The 15,838-nt window shown below is 31.8% G+C and overlaps 3 protein-coding genes across 6 annotated transcripts; 1 reads left to right on the forward strand and 2 right to left on the reverse strand.

Annotated features, from left to right (window-relative positions):
* Window positions 1-233: 233 nt before the first annotated feature.
* LOC116768077 (DET1 homolog) lies at window positions 234-3,574 on the reverse strand. Its single transcript, XM_032658707.2, has 5 exons — window positions 3,072-3,574; window positions 2,833-2,958; window positions 2,041-2,264; window positions 783-1,685; window positions 234-523 (listed from the first exon to the last, which is right to left on the reverse strand). Exons 1-5 carry the CDS (start codon window positions 3,393-3,395, stop codon window positions 331-333), a joined length of 1,770 nt encoding a protein of 589 aa, XP_032514598.2. The 5' UTR covers window positions 3,396-3,574; the 3' UTR covers window positions 234-330.
* A 223-nt stretch (window positions 3,575-3,797) lies between these two features.
* Window positions 3,798-7,535, forward strand: LOC116767982 (cyclin-dependent kinase 7). Its single transcript, XM_032658588.2, has 7 exons — window positions 3,798-4,045; window positions 4,191-4,359; window positions 4,445-4,579; window positions 4,999-5,164; window positions 5,614-5,791; window positions 6,535-6,707; window positions 7,065-7,535. The coding sequence occupies exons 1-7, from the start codon at window positions 3,992-3,994 to the stop codon at window positions 7,204-7,206; spliced, it is 1,017 nt and encodes a 338-aa protein (XP_032514479.1). The 5' UTR covers window positions 3,798-3,991; the 3' UTR covers window positions 7,207-7,535.
* Window positions 6,116-15,645, reverse strand: LOC116767981 (tubulin polyglutamylase TTLL13-like). 4 transcript variants are annotated; one of them, XM_061523456.1, is made up of 20 exons: window positions 15,560-15,645; window positions 15,341-15,484; window positions 15,166-15,259; window positions 14,921-15,098; window positions 14,484-14,684; window positions 13,910-14,002; window positions 13,460-13,601; window positions 12,909-13,024; window positions 12,633-12,761; window positions 12,238-12,391; window positions 11,995-12,066; window positions 11,549-11,715; window positions 11,034-11,129; window positions 10,328-10,454; window positions 9,639-9,860; window positions 9,404-9,559; window positions 8,909-9,007; window positions 8,521-8,587; window positions 7,957-8,045; window positions 6,116-7,856 (listed from the first exon to the last, which is right to left on the reverse strand). In XM_061523456.1, the coding sequence occupies exons 2-19, from the start codon at window positions 15,344-15,346 to the stop codon at window positions 7,996-7,998; spliced, it is 2,169 nt and encodes a 722-aa protein (XP_061379440.1). In that variant the 5' UTR covers window positions 15,347-15,484; window positions 15,560-15,645; the 3' UTR covers window positions 6,116-7,856; window positions 7,957-7,995. The 4 variants fall into 4 exon arrangements, 3 of the variants coding, with proteins under 3 accessions (XP_061379440.1, XP_061379441.1, XP_061379439.1); XM_061523457.1 differs by having other exon boundaries at window positions 15,166-15,256; window positions 15,565-15,637; XM_061523455.1 differs by having other exon boundaries at window positions 15,565-15,637.
* Window positions 15,646-15,838: the final 193 nt, after the last annotated feature.

A 15,838-nucleotide genomic window follows, 5' to 3' on the forward strand; every position in this document is an offset into this window, starting at 1 on the left:
AGGCTGCTTTCATTCATTGGATCTTGATTAAAGTGATATGAAATATATTTTTAATTCAAAATTTCCCGCTCGTACATAAAATAATGAAATCGAATTGAGACCTTTTTTGAAATTCGTTTAAAAAACGTTACCCTTTAAGAGTTTACAGAGAAATGTAATATATTGAATTATTAACACTTACTCAGATTTATATTTTATATTTATATATATCAGGGAAATAAAATAAAATATAATTTTATAAAATTACACTTTAATATCTCTATTAAAAACCCTATACATTTAAAAGCATCCACATAATATACATACATATAAAACAATAAAGCACATTCATCAGCTGAACACCGCGTTCCTGATATGAAAATTGACAATATACTCGGAATTAGTTCTCTGAACACTGATAGCGAACGGGTCCGTTGGGTGGAAGGTGAAGGCGACGAGGCGGCGAGCACTGGCCGGCACCGACTGACCCAACACACCAGCATATATCTTGAACTTAAGCAAACCTGAGTCACGGGCGTAGAAACTGGAATAAATTTACCATTTAAATATATTTTTTGTGTGTGCCAAAGAAGTAGGTAGGGTATTTTTTATACGAAATTATGCACAAAATTTATGCTACTAAAATTAGTACTCATAATGAAATTATTTATTTAGTAAAAAAGGGTATACCGTCGATGTTGCCATAAAATATAAATAATATTCTGAATACAACTAGAGATTTTTTAAGATCAACATTTACAGACAAAAAGTATTTTGAAATAGAAAAATATGTTAGCATTTACCGTATTGGATATTCGCCGTAGGCTTTTGGGCGTTCCATAACTGATACCCATTTATCGTCATAACTAAAAAGTCCAAGATCTAGATATGGCGATCCACTATACGACTGTGCACTGATCGGTAACTGAGCTAGTATCCTTTTAGTTGCTTCAGTTCTGCCACCATAGATGGCTCGAACAATAGTTTGTTTGAAACGTTGCTGAGTCAACCTCGCGTACAAATTATTCGATGGCGAGCACGTAAACTGTGAATCGGCACACAGTCTCGCGTTTCTGAAGCAATCGCAATAGTTCTCAAACAGCTTCAGCAGACCTTCAGATGTATTTTCGTATACTTCCAATATTTTACTTTCGCTTATGTTATATATCACAAAGAACGATGACTGGCTATTCGGTTCAGCCACTCTTAACGTAACAACCTCTTCGCTTGCGTACTTAATGAACAGGTGATCTTCATCCAGTAGCTGCATCTTCCACATCCTCAAACTTTTAAACATGTCAAAATATTTATAAAATTTCCTCAATTCCAATGGATCCTTTGTATTGTCACTTATAGATTTAGCTCTTTTAAATAGGAACACAAGTAGTCTATGCTTCAAACTGTTAATTGTCTCTTCATGGAAGGGCCTTTCATTTGTTATTGGCGCAAACACTGAGCTGACAATGAAGGGATCATCATCGTAGCAGAATCTACCAATTTTTCGTATTTCTATCAACATACCCTCAACAATCTGGAACAAGTGTATCATTTGATGCTGCACAGAGAGTACAGCTAATACTTCTTTATATAAATAAATTCCTTGATTATGAGACAGGTATATTTTGTCAGTTCTGAAGTGTTTTGTATCGCAAAGCTTCCCATGATGTAAATCTACCAAATGCAGAGAGTAGTCTTCTAGGGCGGATCTAAAAAGCATTAAGTTAAGAAAAAAATCAATAAATATTGTAAAAAAACAAGTTTGTTTTAAAACAAGTGAAGTAAAACTTCTTTAGTGTAAACTTAACTGGCTATTAAAAAAAACCAGTAGTAAGCACATCTCGGGTGCTAGACTATAATAAACAAAATGTAACTCTCTACTAACACCATGCATAATTATATATATACTGATATAAGTACTGACTTATCCTAGCACTATTGTCTCTACCAATCAATAGTTCAGCAAAAAGTTTTACTCCAATAAATATTTTACAATCTTATAATATCATGTTTACTAATTAAGAAATCTTTAAAAGCATTTTTGAAGTTTTTCAAGTTATTTACCTAATAGTTGGTGTCACTGCTTCATTGTTACTGTGTATGTGATAGAAATGAGGTCTTAGATCATCAGGGATGTGTGCCGCTGAACCAACTATAACATATCTCCCATCCTCTGTAAAAAGACTGCATTCCCTGTTGAGTTGCTGATCCATAAAAGGATGCTGGCCGGAGTTACGTTCAGATCTGGAGGGTAGCCTTTGTTGGCAAACATTTACAGTAAATTTAGGCTGAAAATTTGTTAAAAATAAGTTTAATACACATTTATGTATTTTTAACATTCACAATAATCTTAATAACAATAAACAAATGATAAAAAATTAAAGACGTCAATGGCAGTACAATTTCATTGTCAGCCAGCTAGGGATTATTAAAATAAGCTAATTTAAAGAGGTTGTGTTTTTTAAATAATATTGTAAGTAGTATACACTCAGAGATACCATTCATATAAGAAATAATCTTAATAATATGGTTCAATATGAGAGCTTTACTATTGTAATTAATTATATACCAGTATCATATCAAAAGATACATGGGGCAAAAGATAGACATGCAAAGAAATATGTCTAATAATTCCTTGTTGGCAATTAACAGATCATTTTCTTATTAATTCTGCAAAACAATAAGGGCATTAGCTTTCCTTTAAAGATGCTTCAGATCAATACAGCCTTTATTAAAAACGGTCATATCTGAGAATATAAAAATTTTAATGTCCTTCCAAGTCACGAATTTAAACCTATAAATTTTATCAGTCTTCTTTTATCAAATAAGTTATAATAAAAACTTGTCAGTTTATACCTTAAAGAATCTGTAAAATATATGTGTTCTTATTCTATGGTGTGCATCAGCATCAGCATTAAGTAAATCTGAAGGATATCCAGCCACTAGGTCTCCTGCGGCAGAGGCTCCTCTGTATTCATATATCTGAAATAAAGTATTTAGGATAATAAGAAAAGAAATGTTTATATTAATTTTATTTCAAAGTAAATTACAGCATATTGGCAACCAGACATAGCTGATGATAATAATTTATTTACCTCCAAGGATGTCTGATCAGCAGAGAAAGCAATAAAATGCTTTCCGTCTGGACTAAATTTTCTCAAAAAACACGGGGGTTTCTCCACATTGACAATAGTCAAGTTAGGAAAAACATTTTGATAAAATTCTCTGACGACATGAAAATGAGAACCCGGTTTGCGAGATCCGTAAATTTCTCTGTCCATTAATCTCATAACAATATTTTGTGGTTTAATTTTCCTGGGTACAATCTTTTCTGTACAAAAGAAATCTTCTTCATTAAGAGTTCCAGGGGGAATGTCTTCGTAATAGACATTTTCGTTGTTGCTATTACTGGAATTCATCTTTGAGCTGCGTGATTTATAGTTACTGTAAAGCTTAAAGAACTACATAATACAAAGTCAGTTTGATGACCATATCTTACATACTGTATTTGATATAAGCAATATTAATTCTAAATAAACAAATAACAGGACAAATCATCAGTGCCAAAACAAGTCAAGTTTTCTGACGTTTGTAACAGATGACACAAAAACTAATAAAATACATATAACAAAAACCAGCCTAATTGAATATACTAAGTTTCTTTATTTAAGTTGAAAAATAATAATTTAGTTTTAATTCGATACAAATTTAAAGTATTCATAAAGTTTATTTTTATTTAAGAAAGCAGTAATAGCTTTTTTCGAACGTTACTAGATGTATTTTTTGAAAGTCAACGTTGACTTTTCATTAACAGTTCAGTATAAACGTCAAATTTTTAAATTTGTAATGCTAGTTGCAACTACAGTACCTCGCTTCTGGTCTAATGATAAATTTTAAAAGATAGTGGTACAATGTTAAATGAAATCACATAATAAGTGGACAAATGGTGTTATTGTGACATGTTTCTTAAATATTAAAATAAATAAACAGACATTTTTAATACTGATAAGCCACCATGGAAGAGCCAATATTACGTTATGAAAAAATAGACTTTTTGGGCGAAGGACAGGTATTTTATACTGTTTCTTATTATTTACCATAGTTTAATTCTGAGTATATTATAGTATACTTTAAAATTTTTTTTTAACCTCAATAGTTGATAAGACAAGATATGGAATGGTTTACAATTTTATAATATTTTACTGTTATTACAGTTTGCTACTGTGTATAAAGCTCGCGATGTGAAAACTGATAAAATCGTGGCTGTCAAGAAAATTAAGATTGGCTCTCGTTTAGAAGCCCAGGATGGAATTAATCGTACTGCTCTCAGGGAAATCAAACTTTTACAAGAACTACAGCATATTAACCTCATCGGACTTCTTGGTAATTTGTTTTGTGTTTATAGAAATTTAATTTTGTTTATACTACTTAGTAGTTTGTGTATTTTGAAGTATTATTTACATTTCAGATGTATTTGGACAGAAATCTAATGTTTCATTGGTGTTTGACTTTATGGATACTGATTTGGAAATAGTTATTAAGGACAGTAGTATTGTACTTACACCTGCAAATGTCAAATCTTATATGATAATGACTTTGAAAGGTTGGTTTTTATATATAAAATTATTGTTTCATATATTTTAATGATACTTTAACATATATCTGATAATTGCTAAAATCACCTTGGTTAGTTTTTCTAAATATGGCCATCATCCATGCAAAGACATGCAAAGTATATTCTGCCAATGTCATTAAAAGCATTTTAGTGCTTAAATTTTTTTATTAATATTTCTTACTGTTGGACTTTATACAGTGACACAATAATATACTACCTTAACCATGCAATCTATCATCATAAATAATTTGGTCTTCCTCTTATAAAAATTAAGTAATTTGAGTCTTTATTATTATATTATTTTTTTTTATAAATTGTTTAGATAAGCAAATTCAGTTTGGCTTTATTGATCTGTATTTTTAAGTTTTTATTATCAAATTAAAACACATTTTTAAATGTTTTCGCAGGTCTGGAATATTTACATCAGAATTGGATACTGCACAGAGATCTCAAACCAAATAATTTGCTAATTAATAGAGAAGGTATATTAAAGATAGGTGATTTTGGTTTAGCTAAAGCATTTGGATCACCTAGCAGAATAAATACACACCAAGTGGTCACAAGGTGGTACAGGTAATATCACTTATTAGATGTTGTATGTGGGTTTGCCCATATGATAAACCTCATTTGACAAATGCCTCATTCTTTTAACATAATTTAATTTTTTAAATACCCATCCTTCAGATCCTGACCTGGTGTCAAAGCTCTATTCAATATAGAGTTAATTTTGAAAACCAGTCTTTAATGAAGGAGTAATAGTATAACAAAATTACTCCTTATATCCATAACATACCTGCATTTGAAACTCTCATCAAAATCAGTTCAGCCGTTAAAGAAATTTTAAATATATACTTTTCATATTACTATAATGGTAATGGACATTTAGTGAAAAGCTGTTTTAAACTACAGACACTGCAATTTTATTTATTAGCATGGATGATAAAATCAACAGTTTTATATTAAATTTAAAATTAATTAATTTATAATATTAAATATTTAATAATTGCCATTTACTATTACAGATCTCCAGAACTTCTATTTGGCGCGAGGCAGTATGGAACTGGTGTTGATATGTGGGCGGTGGGATGTATTTTAGCTGAATTACTACTCAGAGTTCCCTTCCTTCCTGGAGAGTCAGACTTAGATCAATTATCACGCATATTTCAAGTGTTTGGTACTCCTACTGAGGAAATTTGGCCGGTAATATAAATTTGATAAAATTATGTTCTCATTATAAAAATAGAACCACATTCTCAATTATTTTAATGGGTTTTTCTCTTCTTGAGAGGTCATATTATGTGTCTAATTACAAATTGTTTTGGGAAAGGACAACACACCGTTTTGTTGGGTTGGGTCCTTAAATTTCATGTAATCATGTTGCTTCCAATTTTTAGCTTCTGGCCTACCTTAACTATGTTTATAAGATTTAGCCATCCTTAATCTACATATGCAACTACATCATATAACATTATCTAAATATTATTATAAGATACCAATTTTATTAAAAAAATAAAAGAATTAAAAATCTTTATAAAATAAGCTTTAATAACTTTGTCTCTATCTCAAGCCATTAAAATATTACTTAATGACCAAAGCAACCTAGGCCAATACTCAATCCGATAAGCCCCTGGCTTTGTTTTATGTATAACATTCATCAGTATTTTACTGTTTTAAGTAAAGAGTCCAGATACTAAAATGTCCATAGACAAGCAATAATATCTGAATGATTTTATTGTGTTGATACAATTATAGTATCTGAATGATATATTTTTTTAATTTAATTAAGTACACTTACTTAATATGCAGTTCGGTCTTAAAACTTATGATTGCATATATTTTTTACAATTTCCTTTTATATATTTGTTTTTTGATCGATGTACATAATTATTATTCAATTCAGATTTAAAAACTAAATTGAACACCTTTTTGCAATGTTATTACAGGGCATGAAAACTCTAACGGACTACGTGCAATACAAGCAGTTCCCGGCTCAACAGCTGCGTCATATCTTCAGCGCAGCCGCTGACGACCTGATACAATTACTGGAGAGCCTTCTAGCGCTGTATCCACCGCGACGTTGTGACTGCACGCAGGCGCTAATGATGCCCTACTTCAGGTATAAACATCCGCCAAATACTTCAAATAGTTATCTTAAATTGCCTTTGTTTAGCAAATTTCTATACGACACTGTTTTGTCTAGTGATAGAGCCAAATTACTTTAATGCAAGATATGATCTAAAGTTATACCCGGCTTTTGGCTGTTTAATTTTTTATTTATGATATTAATATAGCATTATAGTAAATTTTTTGGCTATCACGTCATCACTTCTCATAGTTGTAAATAATATCATAGTAATAAATATGTTTGTCAAATACAAACTTGGCTAGAAAAAATTATATCCGATATCATAAGTAAGTTTCAGAGAAACAAGTAAACAAGCGGTTACCATTAATTATATTCTATATTTTACAGTAACAAACCAGCTCCATCATTTGGACCCAAATTACCGATGCCTTCGAATGTTACTAAAATTGAAGTGGAGAAACCGTCTCTAAAAAGGAAGTTACTAGACAACATAGACGGGGGCTCCCTCGCTAAGAGACTTCAGTTTTAATGTCTAATGGCAAAACACATTTACTGAGAACCCTGCCAGAATACGAAATTTGAGCCGATAGTTTAATGTTTCCTGATCAGTATGATAAGTACAAAGAACATTTTACTGAGTAATCAAACTAAACTATTGACGATAAACTTTGTATTATACAGGGTGTGTTGAGTACTGAAATAATTAAATGACATTGTTAAGTGCAATGATTATAATAAAGGGTTATTAGGAGGATGTCAAATTACTATTTTACAACTATGATATTATGAAGCTGGTCTTGACGCATCCTACTGACAATTTGATTTTAAGACGAGTATGAAATATATATTTGATAATTATCTAACTTGTTTTATTTCAACCATCAATTGGTTTGTAAAAAGAAAATTAACTTCTGAAAAATAATATAAAGGAACATAATCGAAAACAATTAAATCTATATAAAATTGAAAAATCAATCAAATTATTAGTATAAGTATATTCTTATAGAGTTATCATTTATACCAAAATTTTGTAAAGTTGATTAAATCTGGTAAATATGTGCTCATAAGAGAAAACAGGATCTCAACTATTCAGCTACAAGTTAATTTTTTTTTCATGCACACAACAACGGCACTAAAACACAATGTCCCGATTATCTTAAAGCGACGATGGTTATTTATCTGCGGAAAAAAAAATGGGAAATTCATAATAATCATAAGCATTATAACACAATAGTAAAACATTATGTAATAAGATGAAAGTTATTATATAATAACATACAGAATAAGGTTTTACGTAGAAATGTATAGAAGTGTGACATCACTGTGGCCTTTCGCTCCACACTGCGTCGCGACACTCCACTAGGAAATCTAGGAGAGATTAAATATTAAGCCTTGTATAGGATGACAGAATGATCAGACTTGGGAAATAACTAGATGATTACTATTTATATTTTTTTCCGTTTGTTTGGATCTGATTATTCCTTAAATGTTCAAACGAATCTATTGTTTGTGGGATTGCAATAAGCAACTTATTATATGAGGCACATTTTTGTAAACGGTTCGATTGTTTAACAGCAACCGTGATCGCGGACAAACGATGTGACGAGCAGTTTGACAATAAATCGGAAAATCTTAGTTTTATTTAAATATTGTAGTCGTAAAAGTCTCAGATCTCACTATCTGGAATTCTCTTATTAGATATTCCAAGCTATTTAAAACTACCCACATTTAAAATGGATTATGAAATCTCTAAGCATGTCGGTAGAGGGTAGACTGATATTTTTTTCATTTCGAATTCTTTTTTAATTTAATAATAAATCAATATTTAAGTAACAATACTAACCGTCATTCACATCACTCTTATTGTTGCTTGCCATGTGTACTTTGTCCTGATGCTTCTTTAATTTGATCTGTACATAAAATTTTATCTACGCTTCTTTGTGTTATATATTCTTATGAATTTTCCTTTTTGATATTTGCAGAATCTAATACATTCACACTTTCTGCAGGCAAACACAATACATAGAGTGTTTAAACAAATCTTACAATTAATTTTAAGGATACTAATTAAATCCTTATTTATATACAACAACAGGTATATTTTATGACACACATTGTGTTAGCCAAAGAAAGTTAAAAGGCAAAGTGATGTAACTTATTACTTTTTTTTTTAATAGACAAAAAATATTGGGAGAAACGAATTATTGAACTAATCTTATTATAATACGTACCTTAGGTGAATTAGACACGACTGATAAACGTCCATAAACTCCATATTTTCTTTCATCTTCCGGTCGCAGGGTACCCATTTTTTTCATTACCAAATATATCTATAAAAATATATATATTAAAATTAAACTTAGATAATAGATTTCAGACCAAAAGACAGCTGAAATTTGTATTCAATCGAAATGCTAGGTAGAAGTTATACCCATAAATATATTAATTATCCCAATATATAATAAAATTATAATTTACTGATAGTTTTGGCGGTTTAAACAAGTCTAAGCAGATTTGAGTGCTGTTTTCACTTATATTTTAGAGTATTCTTCATTGAATATTTATATCAATCGGTTATCATAAAGGTACATACGTTGAGTGTCACAAAGTTCGTTGTTACGAATGCCACGAGCAAAGCCTTCAGCGTTAGACAACAATGAATAAGTAACCTAACATCTAAGACTTCCAAATAGAACGGTTTTTCAAAGTTACTTCTGTTCTAATACCTGTTCCAACATCCCATAGCTGCGTATGAGGAAGTCCCTCTGAGCCAATAGATTGAGCCTTTCTCTTTCTTCTCTCTCAACGATAGCGTCCGGCTCATACGAACACGTCACGTAAGACGGCTTCGGCTCCTTCTCTTTTTCCTCTGTAGGTGAAACCTGGTGAATTTTTTTTTTAAATAATCTGTTTTAAGTAAATAAACTTACCATGACCTGGTAGGAGAATCAGTTAACTCACTGTTTGTTGCATCAAGGACGGTTTGGAAGCGACTTTCGGCTTATCTTCCTTCTTCTTTTGTTCCTTAACTTTAACCTTACCCTTGTCAGTTGTAACGCTGATGCTCATACTACCACCTTCTCCCTCCTTTTCCTTCTCTTTCTTTTCTTTAGGTTTCTGATCGTCTTCTTTGGTCTTGGGTTGCGAAGGTTTCTTTAGAGCTTCTGCTTTTGCTTTCGTTTGCTGGAGTCAAGAATATGTATTAGTTACGATCTTAACATTATCTGTGGTGTCGAGTATATTAAGATTTATTAAACGACTTTTTTCAAGTAAAAAAAGTTTTTTTCGCACTTCAACAACTTAACGAGTAAACCAATTTGGCACATTATATTTAGAGTGGTCATGAATATAATGTAAACTGCAAAGAACTAAAATTATATGTGTTAAGCGCAATGATGTAAGGAAAAAATACTGCATCCCTATATTTCGAGAGAGCATAAAAAAAGGATTCAAAATAAGTTTAAAAACGAGGTCTTGTATGCGAAAAAAATTCTGAGTTTCGTTGTTTTGTGATTTTTTTATAGTATGTCGAAATTATTATTTTTTGTCTTATCAGTATTTATTTACTTCATCTATAGCATAATCTTCTATTTCCTTCTTAAACATTCAATTTCTTCTACTCGTCTGAAACCCTGTACGCTACTCCTCACCTGGAATTCCTCTCTCTGTAACCGTGCGCAATCTCCCCTCGCCCGTGAGGAGGCCGTGCCCGTGTATAATGAGCCCGAGGGCTGTTGGAACAGACTGGCGTACTGCTCGCCCACAGGATACACGCGTCTAAACGCCATATTGAATGTAGTACGAGTGATATCTGTATCCTTAGTACAAGTTTACATATACAATTTATGCACATAACCTTCTAGCCCTAATCTTCTAGTGTTACACTTACATCCATACACTACTATTGATACCATGACGTGCAATGGTTTGCGAATGAAAAACTTGAAACGCTTCGTATGAAGTGTAACGCAAACTAATGGTAGGTAATAGTGCTAGTTATGTGGTAGATTCGTATTTAAACACAACTAAGTTTTTGACATTCGATTCGACATTCTATTATGCTTAATTTTACCCCAAAATTTACTATGCATTTTTAAGTTCGTAATCGCCGAAATTTGTGATGTCATTCATTAGGGTGATAGAAAAATATTTATATGTTATTTGGTCACATATAACATTCACATAATAGTTTATTAACTGTTTATATTTTTTTGACATAAACCTTTGTTTTGACTATTTGTTAAATACCATATATTTTATGTTACTTACTCATCTCATTAGTTAACTCTTAGTCTTTTTTGTTAACTCGTAAAGTTTCTAGTATCAATATACTTTATATAAGTTACAAGTACTTACCGGAAGTTACCGAGATGTGTCTCTTCCCACTGTATCTGAGTCTGCCAGGGACTCTTCTCCGGCTCTTTTTCCTCTGTCGGAGCGTATTCCGCAAACCTGTTACGGAACAACTGTGAATACTTTCATTTATGATGATAAACTACAATTAAGTATACTGCAAACGTTGCACAATAAAGATCCGATAGACACAGGACTGAAATTTAAACATGGAATTTATTTAAATATAGAACATAGAATGCCAAGAAAGTTATAAAGTAACTGAAACATGACATCACTATACAGGTTCGAAAATGCTCGTGGAAATGAATTTTTCATTTAACATTTTGTATTGAAACTTTAATTCAAATATTGGTTCAACATTGCTTCATTGTTGCAATCATTATTATATGGATATATACCTGCGTAGCAAAAACTTATAACTGGTTTAGCCGCGATCGTGTGTGTGCTATGCTTGCGGGTTCGTGTGTGTGTGTGCATGTACTTGTCCGTGTCTGTGTTATAAGAGTAATTCCAACTTGTTTGTCTGCAGCAGTCTGTCTCGTATTCTCTTGCGATCTTCCTCCAGGACTCTCTTCTTGTCACATTGCCATATATTCAGCATGGTGAGTGTGTCCGTCAGCAGTCCCTCTTTCACTTCACGATCCAACTGTGTGTCTGTGTGGAAGCTTGGCGAATGGTTCACCTGCAGTCATGACACGATTATTACGGGATGCTATATACCTCATGTATATCACACCTAACTTTATAATACATAGATGTTTTCGTTATTGTCTGGAGCAACAATCGCTGTGTCTATTAAAATAAAACGAGTCTAAAACAATACTTAGTTTAGTATTAGCTGTATTATTAGCGCGTCCGCCTTAACTTGAATTTAATTTTTTTATGATATTATAAATTTCGTGCAAACGCGTAAATGTTATTTTTAAATAAAGTTTAAACAAGACTAAACAAGAATCCTTACTTCTAGAATGAAAGGATGGAGCTTGTGATCCAGTAAAATGTCGAAGCCCAATATTTCGAAGCAGGCATGTACCTGTAATAAAACCATTATAAGAAAATAACAGAAACGAAAGTTAACATAAAACTATTCAAGATATAGAAAGTGTCAGATATATTCTACATTTCAGTCACACATGTGTAATGGCAACCATTTTGGTGTACACTACTCTAGACAGTACATTGCCAAACAAAGTAACAACATAACCATATCATGCGAGGGGAAGCAAGCGTGGTAGCTGTGTTTCAGTATGGGCCACGCTGATATAATAGTCTTCACTATAACTTGGTCGATGGAGTGCCACAGACGGTCCAAATCCACTCCTTGCGACAGCAGGATCTTGTTCAAAGTTGATATCTTGCTGGTATTTTTGGGGAAATATTACCGATTGGACAAACTATTTTGTGTTCAAGGAAATTCAGCATTACGATATTTAATGTTTTTTTTTTTTTGGAAGACTGATAAATATAAGGGACAAATAATAGGAACTCTGCGTTTTGGGATTATATACTATAGACAACAAAGGAGGAATTTTATGGAACGATGATTTTAGACGTATATATGCATGTGTGCTCATGTATATAATATGTATATACACGAACCGTTTGCTGCCAGCCTCCGAGTCATAGACATATGTGCGACTGTGTTTGTTGAGGGCGTAATTCGTCAGATGCATGAACACGTTCGTAGTGTTGTTCACATTGGGATCCGCGTAGCGGCTGGTCGCGAATCTGCAATTACAATAACACTAGCTTCTGCTCACGGCTTCACTCGAATGTATCGTGTGTCAATAGCATTGAGATTATAATGGATAAGTGGACGAATCGGTTTATTAAAATGTTCACATAATTTATGACGTCTGTGCAATGGAAACATACCTCACAAGACCCTCGTTGTAGACGAATATCCGTAGAGGGTCGCAGGACGTTATGAGAGTGTACACTCTGATATCAAACTTGTAACCGTCCACTAAGTACGGCTTTGATAAGTACACCTGTTGAATATAGATAGGATAAATGTATTAAATTATACAGAATATACATTCATATGTATAAAAAGTTATTTGTTATTATCATGTGTATGAAAAAACTGCAAACTTTCTGTGTGTAGGTATTGTAACAAAATAACGTAATATGGCTTCTATAAAACTGACACCTGATATGTATATTAATAAATTACTTTTATATTAAAATAAAAAAAATTATAGTGTTCAGTGAGGAATGCGTATGATAACACATTACTAACACCCGTTCTATTAAACTTTCACATAAGGTACTATAAGGCTACGCTTTGCAGCATGTAGTCTTCAATTTACGAGACTAAAATTAAAAATCACTTGCTCAGAAAAACAAACTAAAAAAGGCTTTCAAATTTGCGTGCCAAAGAGTAACGCGTGAACTTTAACCTTAAACACAAACAAATGACAAACCTGACAAATTAATTTATCCGTCGGCTTGATGTCCTTAAGTGACTTCGTGAGGTAGATGCCTCGCCCCTGACTCCCGCACTCCGGCTTTATTATGAACGTCTTGTTCTTTCTAGATTTACTATAGTTTAGTGCCTCGCCAAAACTGTGTAGACAAAAAAAAATAGATTTTGTTTTAGATCCTGCAAGCTTCGTCCACGAGGACTTGCGGATTTAATTTAGGAATATATATATACAGTTTATTATTCTTAACAAAAACAGTGTTCCAACGAAAACTATACGGAATCTTGGGCTCGATTATGGCCTACTGGCTATTCTGATATTTAAAACCTAAACATCCAAACATCTTTAGATCCTCACAAAACTTTCACATTTATAATATAAGAGAGATATCGATTACGTAAGATTAAAATATTATATGGCAGATTATTATGAACAAATAAGATAACCCACTCGGCAGGCAGGCACCAGGTCTTTGGAAAGAAGTTATACTCTTTAGGATATATTTTTTGCATTCTGTTTAAGTTTCTTGCCAACAAATCCTTTCTGAAAATAAAAATATTTTCTCACTTTACATTTACAGTGACATCAAAACTAGATTTATAATGAACCAATTTTATTGAAAAAATATGTCATTCTGATACTTTGAATTTTTTTATTTTTTTTTTACGTAGAACAACAATTATTTCAAACTTTTATACTGCGAAAAGGTGCTAACTGTGCTACGAAGTATTCTTGAACACATATAGCCGTATCATACAGGACAAAACACTTCTATTGGTATTTATAATGATTTTAGTCTGCTGGGCAGATTGTTGTAGAGGTCTCTTAGAACACGCTTTACCAGAAGTCCGACTGTTTAGAGACTGAACTTTTTTTTAAATTAAAATAATTATAATAAAATGATTCAGTAAAGTGTGTTCAATAATATAGCAGGATAGCCAAAATTACTACAGAAAATGTGTGACATCAAAATCTATATATATTCATATTAATATAACATTTAATTAAAAGTTGTAACAGTCACCTGCATATCTCAAGCATGCCGGGGAAGTGATTTATCCTCTGGAACCTCTTCATCTCCTTGGCTCTTTCCACAGACACGCTCATATCAGTCCAGTAAAAGTTCCAAGCCTCCTCTTCAGAGACCTCTCTCATACCAAACGCACTTGCCACCTTACGGATCGACTCATAACGACAGTTTGTTAGGCATATTGATATCTGAGATCTAAATAATAAAAATATTAGTTAATTTTGTTTTTAGTTTTAAACATATATGATTTGACAAAAAAGAATAATACAAATATTAGTATTATTAGAAACATAGTCTTGATAGTAATTGAATGCGAGATCTTTCAAACCGAGACTTGTGTTAGCACTACTATTCTAAAGATTTACATATGTATATCATTATATATATATATATAGTTGACAATAAGATAAATATTAATGGGACCAAGTTACCTCTTCCTTTTCTTTTTTTTACGTGTAGCTTCAATAGGTATAATTGGTGCAGTACATGAAGTTGGCTGAGATGTATCATCTTCTCCATACAATTTGCCATCATAGTTGTGCATAAGAATTGTTGCAATTTTGTCTGCCATATCCTCTTTAACTAAATGTTCTGGCGATATTTTCTCTTCTATAATAAAAATACGTTTCAAATGAATTAGGATATTACTGAATGTTAAATAGCTTGTGATTAATACCTTTATCAGTTTTTCTTTTGGATAATGTTCCTGTTTGTTTTGTAATATGCAGGTGGTCTTCATCGTTTAAGAAAGTGTCATGCAAATCTAACTGCTAAAAATTAATTTATAAATTAAGTATTACAACGCACTAAATATTTAAAACATAGAATTATTATAAAATTTACAAGCTTACCGCCATGTGTTATAATTATTTCTATAATATAAACCTATCATTAATTCAAAAATTAAATACTGTTGCGCTCGGCATTCTCATCGAATTACAAGTTTATGTTTCAAAAAAGAATAACGGAAGCCTAAAACACGACCCAAAGTTGTGCTGGAAATGCAAAAATGAAATGAAGCTAGTTTAGAAATACAAATCATAAATTGAATACATATAAAATAAACATACGAAACTTCGTTTGGACGATTTTCATAAAAATTTTGCTGTTAAAACATTTTCTGGGACACTGTTTTTTGTTTTTGATTCTGTCAGCTGACTGTCAGTGTCAAAGTTATTAAATTAAAAGTAGTACGTATATATTTTTAATTGTTTCAGTTTCGTAAGGACCTATTACAGGTGTTTAAAAAAACATCATTAAAAATTTAGAAAATTCCCTAAAACTATTTTTTCGAATATAATGCAACAATTTTAATATTTCACATAAATAGCTGACAATATTTAAATATA

This window comes from Danaus plexippus, chromosome 19, assembly GCF_018135715.1.
Source record: "Danaus plexippus chromosome 19, MEX_DaPlex, whole genome shotgun sequence".
Lineage (NCBI taxonomy): Eukaryota > Metazoa > Arthropoda > Insecta > Lepidoptera > Nymphalidae > Danaus > Danaus plexippus.

Bases quoted from the DNA above. Each gene is read 5' to 3' on its own strand.
- LOC116768077 (XM_032658707.2), bottom strand. From the start codon at position 3,395: ATGAATTCCAGTAATAGCAACAACGAAAATGTCTATTACGAAGACATT. The intron at 2,959-3,071 runs GTAAATAAATTA...ACTTTATTTCAG, and splicing joins CTGATCAGACATCCTTGGAG to ATATATGAATACAGAGGAGC. The intron at 524-782 runs GTAAATGCTAAC...AATTTATTCCAG, and splicing joins TACGGCGAATATCCAATACG to TTTCTACGCCCGTGACTCAG.
- LOC116767982 (XM_032658588.2), top strand. From the start codon at position 3,992: ATGGAAGAGCCAATATTACGTTATGAAAAAATAGACTTTTTGGGCGAA. The intron at 4,360-4,444 runs GTAATTTGTTTT...TTTACATTTCAG, and splicing joins TAACCTCATCGGACTTCTTG to ATGTATTTGGACAGAAATCT. The intron at 5,165-5,613 runs GTAATATCACTT...TTACTATTACAG, and splicing joins GTGGTCACAAGGTGGTACAG to ATCTCCAGAACTTCTATTTG.
- LOC116767981 (XM_061523456.1), bottom strand. The intron at 13,602-13,909 runs GTGGGTTATCTT...TTGTCTACACAG, and splicing joins ACCTGGTGCCTGCCTGCCGA to TTTTGGCGAGGCACTAAACT. The intron at 9,008-9,403 runs GTATTAGAACAG...ATATTTTTATAG, and splicing joins GCTATGGGATGTTGGAACAG to ATATATTTGGTAATGAAAAA.